We start from the raw sequence: 19693 nt of genomic DNA on the forward strand, positions 1-19693 counted from the left end.
ATGTGATGCAACTATCATGCAACATGATGCAACTAGTCTTTACATGGAGCTGAGCTCCCTAGCACCCATAGAATTACGCATAACCAACTGCTCCTCCACAAGGAATAAGAAAGTTTTACCTCAAAAATTAGTTAACCTTCATATTAAGTTTATAGTAGTAAAGACTGTAATAGCTTCAACAAAAAATAAAAATTTATAAATTTTGGCTGGAGCAAGAAACAGGAAATGTCATTCTCTGGGGAAACATTCACAAATTGTGCACTTGATATGGATTTCCAGCCTGATGGTGAATTCAAGTTCACTGCGCCCTCCAAGTTCACTGGTGCAGACTAGCACTCAGCAGTATATATGATGTTACATTACACATTTAGAGACTGAGAGGGCTTATGATCAGCATTTGGGACAGGGCTTAAAAACATTTCTCAAGCGCTGCATTGCACAGTAGCTCAGACTGTGAATAAATCATGTGTGAAACACTCACCTGGGCTGTCAGAGTGGCACTGGGGTGGCAGAAGAGAGCAGACCTGGCACCTGTTCTCAGACCGTGTGCTCTCCTGACAGTCTGGTGACTTGCAAGGGAAATGGACAGCGCCTCCTGCAGGAAAGGAGGAAATATAGAATATCAATCTCTGAAAATGTGACATTCAAGAACATAAAATAATGTGCCCTTGAAGTGGAAATAAACACATGAATGACAATGCAAAGCTGTAATGTAAACTTGAAATTCTATATGATACATGATTTGCTGAGTTGTGATGTTACTGCAAAAACACTGTTCTATAAGATAGCACATTAACACTAGTAAGGTGGGTATTATTTGCTGCTAACTGACCAGTTTGAAAGGAAAACTTTCTGGTCCTCTGTGTGTGTGTGCGTGTGTGTTTTTGTGACATTTCAGGACACAAATTTGTATAATGACATGGGTATGACATAGGTATTACAAGGAGAGGGTGACTTATGGAGGGTGACTTATCCCCATTTTTCAAAACGCTTATAAATCATACAGAATGAGTTTTTTTGAGAAAGTAAAAATGTGCACAGTTTCCTGTGACGGGTAGGTTTAGGTGTAGGGTTGGTGTAGGTCGATAGAAAATACGGTTTGTACAGTATAAAAACCATTACGCCTATGGAATGTCCCTACAATTCACAAAAACAAACGTGTGTGTGTGTGTGTGTATATTATATATATATATATATATATATATATTAGGGCTGTAACGATATGCGATATGAAACCGAAATCGCGATACGCAGGTCCACGAACCTGTATCGCGATGTGAGAAGGCAGAATCGCGACACACCCCTTCCAACTCCCAGAGTTATCCTTCCTGTCCAGATCCAATGCTACCACATTTTTAAATTACTATAAGTATTAGGGGTGTAACGATTTATCGTAGATGGTGTGTCTCAATCAGCTCTCTAGTTCAGTAAGTGTTTCGGGCACACATTGAATCTCGCAAGCAGGTTTAAACGTTTCTCATGTCAGTCTCTTGCATGGTCGCGTGAGAAAAGTCGTGGCTTTCTTTCACCGCAGTGCACAGCACCAGCTGTGCTCACAGAAAAGCAAAAGACGCTTGCGATGCTTTGCTTTAAGAAGTTCTGTGGGGCCGTTCACATATTGCGTCTTTTCCGCGTGCAAGTCAGTTATTATTTTCAAATGTAGTCGCGCGGCAGGCGCGCTCATAATGGGATCAACGCGGTCGCGACGCGCATGCAATTCTCAACTTCTCAGAATGCCGCAAGCGCACCGCAGGTCGTGTGACAAGAATCAACCGATCAGCTATGGCCTTTCCGTAACAAAACATCAAAAGCTCAGCCGAACAGCTGATCATAGCTGTACATGGTGTTTTTTATATCTTATCTCCATCAATATATCTCGTCGTAAAACTAATGCAAGGGCTAGAAATCATTTATCCTTTGCAGAAACATCCTGATCCTCTTGGAGAGCTCAGTTCATGGTTGCATAGTAACGACCGACGCCACGGGAGCGCAAGCGCTTTGGAAAGGAGAAGCGGTGCAGCCGCGCCTTCCACGCGTTTTTAGACGCGACATGTGAACGGCCCCTATTCATAATTCTAAGTTCATGTTAAATTTAACATTTTTTTTCAGTGACAGACAGCCCTATTCAACTGTTAATTTGAATACAGAAGGTTTTTATTAAAATTTTATATTTATTTATTTTATTGAAATGTGATCTTGTATGTACAAGAAGGAAAATTATTGAAATTTGTTCATGTTTTTTTAATAAATCTTGTTTGAATTTCAGTTTCATTTTGTTCAAAATATCGTGATACGTATCGTATCGTGAACTCCGTATCGAGATACGTATCGTATCGTGACCTGAGCGTATCGTTACACCCCTAATATATATATATATATATATATATATATATATATATATATATATATATATATATATATATATATATATATATATATATATATATATATATATATATATATATATAGGGTTCATTTGTGATGATTGTCATGATGAACAAACTGAGTATGAATCATAAACTTTTGATGGTCGCAGAACTTAGTTTCTGCAACAATCCAAAAGCTGACGGATAAATCCTATTGGGTTTTTTTTTGGGGGACCAAAATGCTACTTCCAGGTTGGCCTACAAAAATATGGCATCATTGCAGCACTCTATAGAGAGAGAGAACAGAAAAATTTCAGAGAAAGCACATTTTTTGTCCGCAGTTGTATATTGCCATGTGTTTATAAGTGTAGTAAAATGGGCTCTTGGAAAAACAAATATCTGCAATATCAATTCGGCAAGTTGTTCAATGTACCAAGTGTTTACTGATACAAACTGGAATTTGAACTGATGCAACCATAGTAAATACACCTCCTTTCATTTTACTCATCATATAGCAGCTGTTCCCTATCCAATTACAGCCAGTTACACACATTACAAATTAATAATGCAAAAGCTCAGTATTGCAGACAGATGCAGGTGGTATGTCGCATCAAAGAGGCAGAAAGCAGCAGGGGACGGCGTGTGGGTGTGAGGGAATATGTAGGCGAGGTTTAGCACAGGTTGAGCGGGGTCAAGGACTCAAATGTCTGCAATGCTCTTATCTTAAGTTAATGCAGGCGCCAAGCCCATAGATCTCACTCTCGACTTCTTTGTACAGTTCCCAGAGTGATAGATAAAAGGTGTCATGTCCATCACCTCAGGAACGAGAAGAAAGTAATAGAGAGAAAATAATAGGCCTGCATATGCAGAGCCAGTGATGGGATTTCAAACACGTTGTGTCACCAGTGTTTAAGCGGGAAGTAGTGACAGGGCAGTCAATGCGAGCAACTAAATCATTTTGTTGAACTGACACAGTCTCAGGCATGAGTGAACCTCTCATCCACTCATCCATGACAGCGGCAATTATCCCTGCCCTTTGAAAGCTACGAGGATATCCCTTCTTCAAATCTTCTCATCAAAACCTCCATTACTTTTGCAACATCCACTTATAATACAACAGTCAAGGAGTTTCTTGTAGTCTCAACCATTAGGCATCACACTTACAGTCTTTTCACTGACCATCTGATGGATACTGCACTCAAAAATGGCAAGCGCTCTCTAAATCTGCCAGGCACTAATCGGATTGGTTGGCTTTAAATAACCCAATGGAAAAAAATCAAGTCCTTACATTTTTTCTTTTTCAAGATGCTGTTTCACTCAGATAAAAGTCACTGTAGGGAAGAAAAGACTAATCGCAAGTTCTGTTTCATGCTAATGTTAAATTAGTCATTTCAGACACCTGGGAGCGAGTGATACAAAGTAAATAATCAGTGAAAAAAAATTCAACCATTTAAATTCTTCACAAGAATTACATGTGGATTATGCATACAATTTTTTTATAAATGACCTGTTATGAGTAACCTCCGCGCACGGGCATAGATTAGTGTTTTTATATAAAAAGGACAGTTGCAGCAGAGGAAAGTCACCCAAAGCGCTGTTGTTACACAGGCCTTATGCGCCAGAGAAGTAAGCGCACGCAGCCATCTTTAGAATCTTGTGTTCGAACATCTGTTTTGAACACAATGAGTGCAGTGCTGAAAAGGAGCAGGGCTACATAAAGTCTATGCAGCACTTCTGTTTGTATGACTGCAGATATTAAACAGCCATTAGAAGATAAATATGCTGGGACAATGAAAGCTGAAGTCCTTTTGATAACTCAAAGGTTTTATGTTGCATGAAAGGTAATGGAGCATGTTTATGTAGTGAATCTATTGTGCCAGCCATTCAGATGAAGTAAGAGGTCTGCTGGAAAGCCAGTGTTATGCTCAGCTGTGAGACTCCAATTAACCCAGTACACTGGCAGAAATTGTTTATGATGACCTGAGGTTAAAAGTGCATGCTTGGTGTGATTTGTTAATTGTACCCCGTGGATTAATACGCGAGAATATTAAAAAGAACAGCGGTACGGTTAAGAGGTTCGACTTGGGATGATAAATACATTTAAATTGTACACAAAATAGAAAAATAATCTTATCTGCCACCCCTCCAGTCACGTTGATCTAGCAAAAACAGAGAGCTGCTCTTTCTCTTGTGTGTTTACGACCAGATATCTTTACACAGCAGTTCTGCTTATCACTGCATGAAACTGCTGAAACAGCTCATGTCTTTAGATACTAGGTCGGGATATCAAAGAAACGCAAAGTTATGAAGTTATCTCTCTGTGAAGGGCTGAAATATCATTATCAACCTCAATATCATGTGTCATGGTCACTGGCTTTTGAATTTTGCCCTGTAGAGCGCTGTCATCTTGCCTCTCACGCCAAAATGCAGAACCGTCATAAAGCAACCACGTGCATTTCTGTTGATAAGCCAGTCACAGTTAACGGTAGCACGACAAGTTTCTCCCCAAAGATCAGAAGAACGGCCATCCAACTGTCTGGTTTTCTTTTGTCAGCACAATGACAGCCATTTTCTGGACATTTTATCTCTTGAGGCCTGTAGACACAGTGACCATGAGCACAGGATGACAGATTCAAAATCTGCAGACTAAACATAGGCCTACAGAAAAGTAATTGTGTCTTAGGGGGGTTTGAAACAACTAAAATATATTTTTATAACCAGTAACTAAAACGTTGGCTATCAAAGGCAGGGGGGAAATTGTCTGATGTTGACAGTTATGTAATGTCTTTCAGTTCAGAATAGAGCTCTTTCATCATTGTAGGAAGCTTAGACCACAGTAAAGTCACACAGTTTAATGTGACAAAATATGAAGTCACAAATATTGCCTTAGCAACTGATTAAATATTGATTTGCAGGCTAATTTATTAGGGATGAACACATCATGAATTGACATGGACCCAGTAGTGAGGCATTTGCGAGAACCTCTCTTTTGAGATAAACTTTGCATGTTTGCCATTCAACATCTTAACTGAAAATAAAACTCATTTTGTCATGTTTCAGAGATTTGGGCAGTGGAAGAGCCTCTTATCGATAAAAAAACAAATAAATGAACAAATATCCTCTGACATAATCCTAAAACTCTACCCCTCACAGTTTTAGAAAACACATTCTCATAATGAGATTCCCTATGAGGTCATGTTCTGCTTTGGTTTAGAGATGAGTAACAGACCTAGAGTTAATATATGACCTGACATACAAACACGAGCAAGTGGTTATGAGGCCCCCGTGATACACAAGACCAGAGTGCAGCAGTTCTAAATACAGACACATAACTGAGAGAAACAGGAGTAAGAGGTAAATAAAGTCATGCACGCAAACTAAACACCCAGAGAGGCTTACAGGCCTACAGAACATGACACAAGAGACATTATGGTCTGAAAGAGCTGTACTGTGCATTTTTTGTACTTAGTATAGCAAGGTGTGAACAAGCCTCAGTATCTGGGAGATACATGAGAGATTTTCTCAGCAAAAAATCTAATTAACTTTGTCCTCCATATGGCAATTCCACAGAAATGCCAACCACAGCATAAAAAAATCCACGATTTTAGCAAAGGAGCAAAACTTTAAATTCTTAATTTAGGCCTGTATTCCACGATCATGAACTGCTATGATAGATTTATAAAGTTAACTGCATCGTTTACCCACCACACATGAGGTGTGCAACAATACTAAAACAACCTTTTCATATTTAATGGTTTCAAAATAAGGGAAAAAAAGACTCCTTACTCTCAACTTATGCTATCCAGAAGCATTTTCCAGGCAAACAATATCTAAAATTATTTATAGTAGACACAGAAGGCACTCAGTTTCAGTTATGTTTCACATATTTAACATCTTGGAGGTTAAATTCATACTGCACAAACAATTCAATAACCTTTTAGTACAAAAGTGTGTTATGCTTACTTCATTATCATGTCAGAAGTCATTAAGAAATAATTATTTCAGTTCTATTTCTGCTGTCCTACAGATTTGGTTCAATCTAGTTAGATGTGCAAGTCAGTTAAAATGATGATCCTAACATAACTGATTCTTTGAAAGCTTTGAAAATAGCTCTATACAAAAAAAATAAAGTGATATCTGGGTCACTACTTTGAGTACTTCTTGTAAAAAGAATTATAAATGGCTAACAAGAGTTAGTCAATGAGAATTATACATTACAAACTTGATCATTCTGAAAACTAATTTGAAAGACATGAAGAACACCACATATACACCCAAAGCATAATTAAAGTGTTAGTTCACCCAAAAATGAAAATTCTGTCATTAATTACTGACCATCATGTCATTCCACACCTGTAAGACCTTCGTTCATCTTCGGAACACAAATTAAGCCTGCATCGCCAGCAATAACACTCCCTTTTTCAATGCCCATAAAGCTACTAAAAACATATTTAAATCAGTTCATGTGACTACAGTGGTTCAACCTTAATATTATAAAGTGATGAGAATACTTTTTGTGCGCCAAAAATAACAAAATAGCGACTTTATTCCACAATGATCCCGTAATTTCAGTAAAAGAGGCTTCGTTACAGCATAAGTGTTTTGAAACTTCAATAGTTCACGTGACTCTGGCAGTTTGATATGCGCTCCGAACCACTGATTCGAAACAAAAGCTTCATAAAGCTTCGAAGCGTCATTAAGCAGTGTTTTGAAATCGCCCATCACTAGATATTGTTAAATAAAGTCACTTTTTTGGCACACAAAAAGTATTCTAGTCGCTTTATAATATTAAAGGTTAGAGGGCCCTATAATACACCCGGCGCAATGCGACGCAAGGCGCAGCGCAAGTGTGTTTGCTAGTTTTCCCGTTCAGCGCCACGTCCTAAATTAGTAAATGCATTTGCGCCAGTTAGTGCGCCCATGGGCGTGCTGGTCTAAAAAAGAGGTGTGTTCAGGCTGACATTTGATATTCAATAGTATTCTTGACATTTATTCAACAGTGCTTCTGATCTGCCTGCATTGACACTATTATTTAAGTGCTGCTGTGCAGCCAAATTATGTACTAGTTATCAATGTAAAGCTGCTTTGACACAATCTGCATTGTAAAAAGCGCTATATAAATAAAGGTGACTTGACTTGACTTCACTTCAGGCGCATTGCCGGCGCATTGCTATTTTAAGGAGCTGAAAATAGACTGCGCCATAGACCAACTCAAACCTGGTCTAAAGTCTAAAGTCAATGGCGCAATAAAGTCTCTGGGCGCGTCCACAGTCTTTGCTTATTACACACAGGGATGCGCATCACACAAACATGCCAAATATTAAAAACAAAAGGATTACAGTGTAAAAGAATATTATTGTGTAGGCTACATAAATATAAAAATGTAATGATGAATAGTCATTGCGTGTATTAGAATTAGGCTACCTATTTTCAATTCAGCCTATTACTACTTATAATGATGAACGAAATTGGCTAATTAATTGAACAATCGTGCCAATACACACACATATATATTAACTGACGCATCGCGTGTACGCCATGTAAATAGCAATCTCGCTCTTAAAGGGAATGGGAGATGACACTCTGATTGGTTTATTGAACGTTACGCCCATTACTCATTAAGAGAATAGGGACAACCCAATTCAAAAATGTGCCCCAGCGCACGGACCTTTTTCCGTCGTTAAAATAGCAAAAGTGGATTTGGACACGCCCTGAGTGCACCTGCGCCGTGCGCTTTACACTTTGCGTTTAGATCGTTAAAATAGGGCCCCCTTTATATTAACATCAGATTTTATCAAAAACATCCTAATTTGTGTTCAGAAGATAAACAAAGATCTTACGGGTATGGAACAACATGAGGGTGAGAAATTAATGAGAGAATTTTCATTTTTGGGTGAACTAACCCTTTAATCTACACAGAAGATTACAAAACCTAGAGACCCCAAACTTATAAACTGTTCACGTCACCTGGTTTTAGTCACTGCATGGAAAGCATTTCACAGCTTGTGAAACTTGCATTATGTATGACAGACAAACCTTTCAACATTGTGTGAGTAGTCATTCCATTATTTTTTATTTTTTACTTTTATTTTATTTATAAATGGACCATGTGCAATTTTTAACATAAATGTTTGCATTCCATGCATTGTACCGGATTTAGCTAAAAGCTAATTTTAACCCGCAGTCCCCTGGCAGGTCAACATAAACCATAAAATAACACACACAATACATATATACAATGAAACATACATACACATACTATCAGGACCAAAAATAAATAAATAAATAAATAAATAAACAGCAACCATGTCAATGTCTACAAAGTTGATTCGATTTTAAAAAGAGATTTTAACTTAAAAAGACCAATAGATTTACACCAGTTTATATCATCTGGCAAAGCATTCCAGTGAGTAGTAGCTTTCACAGCAAAAGACGCTAGTCCAAAAGCAGAATGACGAAAAGAAACAACACAATTACTTATAGATGATGATCTGGTGGATGATCTCACAGAATTATTAGGACGAAAACTAACAAAGTTACAGAGTACAGAAGGAGCCAAGCCATTTAAAATTGTATAAACCATTCACAAATTTGAAAAAAGCATATAACTGTCAAAACTCAAAAATTTATGTTTCTCCAAGATCCTACAGTGGTGAAAATGGTTTGTTTTTTTATCTAAAGTTTTTAAAGTCTGTTTATATAGGGATTTTAAGGGCTTAACCACAGTTTCACCAGCTTGACCCCAACATGTAAGACAGTATGAAATACGAGAAATAATTGTAGCATGCATAGAAGTCTTAGCTACATCAACAGAGAGACATTGTCTAATTTGTCTAAAATTCGCTAAGTTATATTTAATATTCCTCACCTTTTTTTTTCCCGTTTTTTAAAACTAAGATTTGAGTCCAATATTACACCAAGATAATTGAACTCATTAACTATTTCTATCTTTTCACCATTTATAAAAATATCAACATTAGGAGACTGAACCTTTGTTTTTGAGATAAACATTCCTTTTGTTTTACTAATATTCAAGCTAAGACACGATTGCTCCAGCCACTGTGTAATCCTTTCCATAGCAGCATGTAACTTCTCAGCTGCTAACTCTGCTGTTTTCGCATGCGCAAAAATGACGGTACCATCAGCATACATTTGCACTTGTATCCCTTCACACTGTTGTGGGAGATCATTAACAAAGACTGAATAATAAGGGACCCAACACTGATCCTTGGGGTACACCCATTGTATAATGTAAGTTACAGGACTTGGAATTTTTACACATTGTTCTCTATTTGATAAATATGAGGATATCCACGCTAGAGCGTCAGATGAGAACTGAAAGTTAGACAGTTTAGAAAGGAGAACTTTGTGGTTAACTGTATCAAAAGCTTTATGCAGACCTAAAAATATAGCACCAACTAATCCTCCTTTGTCAACTTTAGATTTCATTTGCTCTATTAAATGTAAAGTAGCTGTCTCAGCAGAATAATTTACTCTGAACCCAAACTGCATACAGTGTAAACCAGACTTAACTGTATTAAGATAGGATGTCAGTTGTTCAAAAACAATCTTTTGTTCATGTCAACTATATTGCAAAGTTAATGATGAATATCTTACAGTACACTTCATTGCTCATCATGCTAAAGTATGTACAAACAAAAGGCTCAGAACCAAAAAAGAAACTATATACACTTCTGCTATGCAGCACTGCACTAAGTGGGCAGTGTGAAAACTGTAACCTTTAATATGGGCATTGAAATATGTGTTGGAAAACATTTGCGTGCAGTGTGAATCAGGCCTTAGTTTAATTTCCCATCCAAATGTCACATCCAAAAAGGCTGATCATATGGCTTGAGACTGTGGCGCGCGCGTGTGTGTGTGTGTGTGCGTAGGAAAGTATTCTCACATCTAAAGCAATTTCACTGTAGACAGTTGCTGGAACAAAGAGTGCAAAAATCAATGCCTTCTGCGTGAATGAGGATAAAAGCAGCATTCACAGCTTGAGTATAAATGTAATAATGATATGGGATCAGTGGAAGGAAGGTACACTTTGTTGGAATGATGAAAGGCCCTCCTAGACGTTACGCTCTTTTCTGACCCTTTCCTTTTATTAGCTGTTGTTTCTATTACAAGCATCACTATTACTATAGGACATACTGCATAAGGGAACAAACCTCTAAATTCTAAGTTTTAAACTTTGGTGTTCTGAAGTGTTTTTGCTAAGGACACCCAAAATCTGGTAGTTCATGGCTTCTTCTCTCTAAAGGGAAGTTCACAATAATAGCAATTAAATAACTAGAGGTTAGCAAGTCAAATTTTTGCATTTGAAAAATCGCTGTTGCTCATGTTGCTGGAATGACCTCTACTCAGTCTGTGTGAATACCTCTAAGTGTTTCCCAACCCTGTTCCTGGAGACATACCAACAGTACACTTTTTGGATGTCTCCCTTAACTGATTCATCCATTTCAGGTTTTGGAGCAGGAATTCTGGCCCTAAAGATCCAATCTTCTTCAGAGTTTAGCTCCAACACACCTGAACAAGCTAATCAAGGTTTCAGAATTGCTAGAAAGCTACAGGCAGGTGAGTTTGATCAGAGCTAAACTCTGCAGGAAAGTGGTTCTCAAGGGCCAGAGTTGCCCAGCTTTTGAAATCTCAGCTAATGAGCATATGAGTTGAATCAGGTTTGTTTCATTAGGAAAATATGTACAGCTGTTACACTGTCATTTTCTGCTCTTCCGGCACTTTGCAACAACACAACCTTGTTTCTGCAACTACTTTCAGCATGTTTCCTCTAACAACGTCTGACATTTACATTTTACGTGGAGTGAGAAAGCCACATAAAGCCCCAGGTATACTTCGGTCATCCGCGTTTGTGTACCGTCCGCATGACGAAAATTACGTGGCCGGCCGCACACCCTGTCGCGCGTGCGCAAGCAGGACAGAAGAGTCCACTAGGTGGTGATATGCACAATACTGAGCACAATGTGCAGTCATCGAAGAAGAGTGTGGAAAGAGCGATTCAAAAACAAGACGTGTAAACTCAGAAGCATGCCTTCTCCCATCGTTTTTGATTTCTGTTCTTTTGGTGTATCTTCTGAACTATTTTGCAATGGTGGATGCACTATTTTTCTTCTGCAAATGTCCAGTTGATGACATGATGTCTGGTAAAGAGTATAGAAAAAAACTGTACTGCGCATATTTCGAACTTGGCCATCCGCGCACATCCGTGGTTAGTATACTTTGAAAGATGCGCGGACGCGACTGCGCGCGAGACGCGTCCGGCCGTGGAAAGTGAAGTATACCCGGGGCTTAAACCATGTGAAATACGATCAGAGCAGTGAAACTGAAAAATATTTCCAGAAATGCAATTTGAGTAGGATTTCAAACTACATATGAATGTAGATCGAAAAAGATTTTTAAAAATCTAATTTTATGTGATTTTTTTGCAGTTTGCAGTTGCTAAATCTGATCGGATATCAATCGGATATGCACAAAAACTGGATTTGCAACAAGGCTTTAGTAACACCTAGTAACCACCCACTTCATTTTGTTTCTTCGAGACCACAATGGTCAAGAAGAAGTCTGTTGTAAAGCCAGCATCAGTATGGGTTAGGCAAAAGTGTGCCTAGCAGGTGCTTGTGAAATCGAAATTGACAAAAAGGAGCACTTTACAGATTTGTGGACTTTACAGTATCACACACAATGCCTATCACAAGTTCACAAGACTGCAACTGCATATCATGTGTTCCTTTTGGAACTGGGTTGTAGATTCTTTATCCCATCTTAAGACACACAAAACATCACCTCTTGATACCACACACACAAAGCGCACCTGTGCATTCAACATGGTCTTATTACTCACATGACCCAAAAGGACATGAAAGCAGAGGTTAAGGAAGGCAGGGGATGTGTAGAGAACAGGTTAGACTGAATAGAAGGTGATGAGGTGCGTCCTTGCTAGAATCAGGCTCTTTTACAATGCGTGAGGGGAAGACATGAGCTCTAGAAATGAAAGGAATCCCTTCTAATGAGCCATATTAGTGTGCTTGGAGGAACACGCGAGTGAAGTAAACCGATATGTCAGACGCTGACTGTGTGAGAATGTGCAGCAGCTGACGCACTCAGTCACAAACACACACACACACACACATGCGTCCATCACATCTATTCTGGACCAACATCAGGTGTGTAACCTCTGCCAAGGACAAAACTGGGTAACTGAGGCAACCAACAGACAATAGTGTCAGAATAGATGCCATTTCAGCCCCACAGCCTTGTAGGCTTTAATTGTGTGTAAATGTCACATGGTTGTGTACCTGAATAGTTGTTGTTGTAATTGTTTATGAAAAATGTAGGTTTATTATGTCTTTCCACAAATTTTCCTTGGACAAACAACTTGAAGTTGTAGCTGGACACCCCTGAAATAGGACCTCAAGACCAAGGTTGTCCAATCTTGCTCTTGGTATACCAACCATGAAGTGCAACCATAATTAAACACAGCGGAACCAGTTAAACCAGGTGTGTTGTAGCACACTGAAACCAAACTCTGCAGGAAGGTGGTCCTCCAAGAGTAGATTTGGGCACCCCTGCTCAAGCAGCATAGGTCTAATATGGTGTAATAAGGTGCAAGAACCATCTACTTTTAAACCAGTTTTGTTTTTATGTACAGTTTAAAAGAGGTTGGACAGAAATACGTTATTCCACATTAAAAGACCAGCCTGGAAGTCAAATAAAATAGTCTTATAAATGCACAGCAGTTATAGCAACTTTATTTCCAGGTGGATCAATCCACCCCAATGGCCATAAATTGTACAGACGCCAGCCAGTCATATAGGAAATCTAAGGGGGTTTATATACTAGGGTATGTGGGGAAAAATATATTCTAAAAGAGATACAGAGATCCAAAATTCAATACCACCAGCCAATAACAGAGAAACCCAACAGACACAGTCAGTAAAGCGAAGTGTGCTAGCAGACTTAATGACAATGTGGTAGGTGTTTCTCTATCGGGCTGCTTATGCACCAGGGATGGAAATTAACTGTTTTGTCCACCGGCCACTGTGGCTGGTGGATTTCAAAATCTACCAGCCACTCAATGTTTTTACCAGCCACTTTCTTGTTTTTAACCGACAATGTGTAACTGCATGTGAAAATTAATACTACAAGATCTACAATACTTAAGCAGTTTATTTAATCTCAAGTCTTAATGAAATACTGACATTTTCTCTTTCTCTCTTATACACACACAAACCATGAACTGATATACATTTCAGTACTGTTCGTTCAAACCGCCGCCGGCGGGAGAGTCAAAGTGAATGACAAGTTGCGGCAACCAATCGGAATCCTCTCAAGCGAGGACCTGTACATTCCGATTGGTTGCCGCCAAACCGCGTCATAGCTCATTACCATAAAGTTGACCTGACTTCAACTCTCCTCGACGCTCTCAACGTCCAGGACGCGCCGCACCGCTCTCGCCGGAGCTCCCCGCCGGCTCACATTGAAAATGAATGACTTCCTGTCACTTTTCACACCGCTGGCGGCGAGAGCGTCACACAACGCGTGCGATGTAACGCCACATTTTTTTTTGAAGGTGTGCCTCCTCTAAAAGTGTCCGCCGTCCAGGTGAAACAGTATGCTATTTACCCGCCACGGTGGCCGGTAGGTGAAGCGAGTTTAAATCGCCACAACACAAAATCACCCGCATTTGGCTGGTGGCGGGTGCTAATTTCCATCCCTGTTATGCACAAAGAGAGATGAATTGCTTTGAATTTCTTCATTCATAATGAAAGACCTGCAACATGGCAGCCCTACAAAAAGAGGCACAGTGATTCTAGTCGACACACTCTTAATAAATGTTGTGGAATGATATCAAAAAACAGATTGTTATTCACATTTACAGCTGGTGTTCACACCAAAATTCTCTCAAAGGGGGAAAATGGGCACTTGCGATGGTGCTACTTTCACTAAAAGATAAACATATCCAGCAAGAGCCCTGTAAACCTGAGAGGTCCTTACAATGTCAAGCGATTACAGGGGACTTTATAGCGCTTGAAAACTACGCCTCTGCTTATTATAGCAAATTACTTTTCACTTTCATACTCTCTCCCCTGGCCTTTCTCTTGATCTACGTTTTCCCGACTGTTTTCCTGACTCCTGGATAAAAAAATTTAAAAAATGAGATTGTTGCCAGGAAGTTTTGCCCCTCACCAGTGTTCGTACCTTCACAAAACAGGACACATGGAAAGGAAATCACTGAGAAATGCTGATGGCGTAGGTGTGTGGGGGTGAGACAGACATACAGACGTATTAGGAAAGAGCGGACCTATGCAGATGGTGGAGAGATGAGAGTGCTGGTAAACCGTCTGACAGCAAAGAGTGGCTCTGCTGTATGCTAAACGGGGAATTAGACAGTTGCCCCCTGAGAGTCTCTTTACCATCTCATTTTCATCCCCCCTCTCTCATGCACATCTATTAGCAGATCTTTCTTAAGGCTCAAGTTGTTCCCTCACAAGAACATATCCTGCTGCTAGCTGCTTCAAGGATGATTAGAGAAAGCAGCTAGTTATTATACATTGTATAATTATATATATAATTTTGATTTAAAGACCATGATAGAAAAAAACATTCACTGTCAATTTTGGGGATTGACAACCCCATTTACTTGCAGGTGTGAGTCTCGAAATGGTCCGTTCAAACAGCAACTTAAAGTAGCACCTCGAATACTGTCTGTTAGGGACGTGAGTCAAGTACATATTCTCTTATTAGTAACCACAGCAACCGTGACCAAAATAATATCTTTTTTTTTGGACATCACCATATTTGAAAAGTCTTATCACCATTGGCATGACAAGAATCTAATCAATCTGAGAGTTCATCCATCAAATCTTCATTAACCGAGAGCAGCTTTTTATATCTGTGTGGAAAGCGGAGCTTTTGAGTCACTTGTAGAACAAAAAATGATGGAAGCAGCTCTGGTGGAGAACAGTGTCTAGATCTAAAACTATCAACCACAACATTCTTTTGAATAGACTTGGAAATTATGTTGGCATTTGTGGAATTGTATTGTTATGGTTCAAATCATACTTACCTAGTAGTAGTAGTAAATGAAGAGTTGTCCTACAGATCACAAGTTCAATATGGAATACCGCAAGGCTCAGTACTAGGACCGTTGCTTTTCACTCTGTACATGCTACCCTTAGGAGATATCATTAGGAAGCATGGCATTAATTTTCACTGTTATGCTGATGATACTCTGTCTGCTCTATATTTAGTTGCGCCCTGACGAAACGTACCATTTCACAAAATTAACGGAATGCATAGCTGATATAAAAATTGGATAACTAGTAATTTCCTACTATTAAATTCTTAGACTTAAATCCAGCTCATATATCTGTCACTGCAAGTTACCGAAACCACACATGAAAAGCCATAACACACGGTAGACACGCGTTAGTGCTGCACAGAGAGGCTCTTTCGTGGTGTAGTTGTCCAGTCCTGTTCCGTTCACACAGCGTGGGTTTCCCGAGAATGCAGTTGTGAGAAAATTTAAGGATGTGAGTTGCTGCTGTGTGAATGTGGCCTTAAAAAGCCTAAGTCAAACCTTTTTTTTTTCCTGCAAATGTGTGTTTGGGATATGGGGCATGGCAAATTTAATTTGCATTCCAAATAATGAAATGTGGGAACCCAAATCTTAAGATTCTGAATTTTCCTCAGTCGAAATATACATGTATCTGCGATCAAATAATCTCAGCTTGTGAAATCGGCCTATCCTCACTGAAATCTGACCCTGACAAGCCCCGTAAGGATAGTGATGGTCAATTGCTTGAGGTTTCCAGTGGAGAAGAGGTGTTTTTATGACACCCACCCCCTTCATTAGAGTCTGTCATTAGTCACGCACTGCAGAGAGCTTTGATTATATTATTGGTCACTGGATAGTACTTACCACTCTGAGCCCTCACAGAGAAGCCAACCCATACTCTTCCTTTAGACTTACCCACACTGAAGTTCAGATAAGAGTTTCACTACTGGCTGAGGAATATTATGTACTTTTTTTTCAACAAGAAATTGAAAGGCTTGTAATGATAGGACAAACTAAAAACTCTCATAGAAACAATTCTTGAACAAACATTTATTCCAAGTAAACGTAAAACATCTGTTTTAACTACCTCCAGACTCCTTCATAGGCTTAATTAATTCTTGGTTACATATGCTTTCCCCATGAGAGGATTCATTAATTTCGAGCAAGCTTACTAAATGTAAAAAGTATCTGTGTGGAAGAATATTTTACATAGAATGCCAAATTTGTTGAAGTCCATGTCTTTTGAAGAACACTTGATCAACACTATGGGTATTTCTATGGAACAAGATTCAGTGAACCACAGTGCTGTATTGATGCAATGCCACACAATCAAATCACTCTGAAAAGAAATTTGATATGGGCTTAGTGAGTCAATACAAGACCGCATTAGTCTAGGACTAACACTACAGCTGCATGTTAGAGAACACCTTGACAACAACTCAGTTTAAACCCGAGAGGCTAACTGCCAGTGCTCTTAACGTAAGGTGTTAGTGTCGACCAGCTGGACGTAATATTACACATAGCACACATAAATGAATGGAGTGTGTCGGAGTGGGCACATTTCAGCAGGCTGAATTGGAACTTCCTGAAAAAATGCAGCGTTTCCACAGCAACTCCATGGTGACTGGGAAAAGTGTGAGGTCATATGTGCTGTGAATGCCATCTCTTCATTCCCTGCCTGTCTGAAAGCAGCTGGCCCTTAATGTTCATGCTTTCTCTTGAGCTGCACGTGGAACACTTCAGTCTAGATTTACATGCCTTTGTGGAGTTGCCGCAGGCTCACCCGCCGCAGCAATTTGCCAGTGAAACAAATCTTTTGTGTGCATGTCTGTTTTCTGTGCAAGAAAAATGGGAATCCTTTTTAACCACAGCCTCTTACCTTTTAAGTATCTCTCCCTAATTTTGCTCTGGCTAATAAGAGGGAATCCTCAAGGATACCCTGGTGAACCGGAGATTCGGGCACTGAGGGATCCTATCAGAAACACTGCTGGCTATAGATTAACTCTCAGTTGTTCTTCTCTTTTTACTCCTACCTCCATTTTTCCCTTTGTTCTTCTTCTAGAATGAAAAAAAACGACCAATCGAGATGGCAGAGCTATTGAGAATAATCCATTTCTCAGCTCAGAACTTGAAACATGATACAATTTGAGGATACGAAGCACCGGTGAACAGTGGACTATTGCGACTCTCAAGGACTACAGATAGGTCCATATCATTTGACTACAATTTAAAACACCGCTTGGTTTAGCCTGTTGGGTCATTTTCACAGGGTTGAGTAGTTTTGTGTAACTCACTGCTGGGTTACAGTCTAACCATCAGTAGGGTTACAAACTACTGCCTCACAAACTACCCAGCCTGCTGGGTTACAGTAGCCCACTGCTGGTTCGCAGTTTAAAACTGTATCATGTATCATTTGTCAATGGTCATTTAGTCTCCTGTTCTGGGAGAAAGCTTTCTGAGGTGATCGTTGTGAATCATTTTAAGGTTTGTATTCAATTGTATATCAAATAATTACTGTACAGTAGTGCCAAAAATACAGACTTGGGTACCAAAGCCACTTGGATTTCCAATTCAAACACTTCCATGTGCAATTGATCATTGTAGCCAATCACAGACATATATGTTGAGTGCGTGAACACAATGGCCAACCAGAGGTGTTTACGAATCCGCTCAACAGCGTTCAAAGCACCATATTTTTAAAATTTGTGTTTAGTGTTTGACAACATTACCGTACAGACAAAAACATCTGTAGTTTCACCCTTGTTTAGTAAAGTTACCATTGTTTGCTTCGCTAACATTATGTCACATTTCCTAAGTTTGCTTGCATTGCAAAAGATGCGACACGGCCATATTAATGCATTATCTTTTGCCATCAATTAAAATGATTTGATTTAGACTATTCTTATGTTGTTTGTTTAATATTAATTCATTTTCTAAATAGACAATGGTTTATCAATATAAATAACTATCATTTATATAAATTATATATATATATACACTATATATATATATATATATATATATATATATATGAAATTATATGTGAAATTTTATGAGGTAAAATTAATAAATGAAATTAATAAATTTTAGTCAATACGCACTGTTACTTTAACCCAGCGTAAGTTCTGTCCAATATTAATATATAATATAGCATAATGATAACCGATAAGTGTCTGATATTAAAATCAGTACTATTTTGCCTAAATAAATTACAAATAAAAATATTCAAATGTAAAATCTACAAATCTACGGATACTTCCTCAGTCTTAGAATGCAGGTCGCATTATATTGCAACAGTCTGGTGGTTTATCAGTTGCCAAGGAGACCTGATGTAATGCTTTACACCAGGGTGACCCTCACACACTCTGCTCTGCCTACTAAACCCCTCCGAGAGTTTATGAGTGCATCAAGGTTTTCCTTTGTTTTTTCTATTATTGTCTTATTTCCCTTGTGGCACACAGAAAATCATGCGCTGCAAATTTGTGTGTGCTCGTTCGTTTGTGCATGCTAAAGCTGGCATGACTACTTATTTTTTAGAAGTCAATTAGTCGTCCATAACATTAGTCAACTGGTCGGCCAATGAATGCTATATAAAGCACATAAAATTCAAGTCATAAAATAATAACCCCACCCAACCCCAAAACATCGATGGTAGAACTAGCAGTGTAATCCTAGTGTGTGTGCGCATGTGAGTGTTAATATTTCTATTTACAGGAGCTTAAGGACTTACTTTGACAGTGAAATTAACCTTGCATCATGTTGAAGACATTCAAATTAGAGATGTGCTTTAAAAACTGTTTACAGGCGATTAGATACTTTAAATGATAAATACTATATGCCACGCCAAAATTACTCACGGTAAACTGGTAGATGAAACGGCGTAAGCATGCAGCAGGAAAAGTGTGTGTTTATTCATCCATCAATGGCAGCGGGAAAGCCTGCGTCACTTTGACAGCCTATAGCTGAAGCAGGGCTGCAAATCTCCTGCTCAAGAGCCAAGGCTGACAGACTGATCCACAGCGCAAACTCCCTCATCAAACAGGCCGTTTTCCCACAAGACTTGGTTGACAAACAACACACACAATTGTGCCTTAACCCCCTACTAGCCAAGGTAACAAACGAGTTAACCTCACATTCAATAATGGAATTACAATGCCTGCTTTCATTACCAGTTAAGGTTCACTGTACGGTCATGTGGGGTTTCAACAACTTAACGCATCATCAGACAAATCAATTCTTTTATGTGCAG

At 39.0% G+C, this 19693-nt stretch overlaps 1 protein-coding gene across 1 annotated transcript in view; it reads right to left on the minus strand.

Annotated features, from left to right (window-relative positions):
* mcu (mitochondrial calcium uniporter) overlaps nt 1-19693 on the minus strand; it is a 104359-nt gene that overhangs the window by 62534 nt on the left and 22132 nt on the right. Inside the window, exon 2 of the mRNA XM_048205815.1 lies at nt 482-595. Within this exon, the coding sequence (XP_048061772.1) occupies nt 482-595 (114 nt within the window). The remainder of the gene's footprint in view (nt 1-481; nt 596-19693) is intronic.

The sequence above is a fragment of the Megalobrama amblycephala genome, linkage group LG10 (assembly GCF_018812025.1).
Source record: "Megalobrama amblycephala isolate DHTTF-2021 linkage group LG10, ASM1881202v1, whole genome shotgun sequence".
Taxonomy (NCBI): Eukaryota; Metazoa; Chordata; class Actinopteri; order Cypriniformes; family Xenocyprididae; genus Megalobrama; species Megalobrama amblycephala.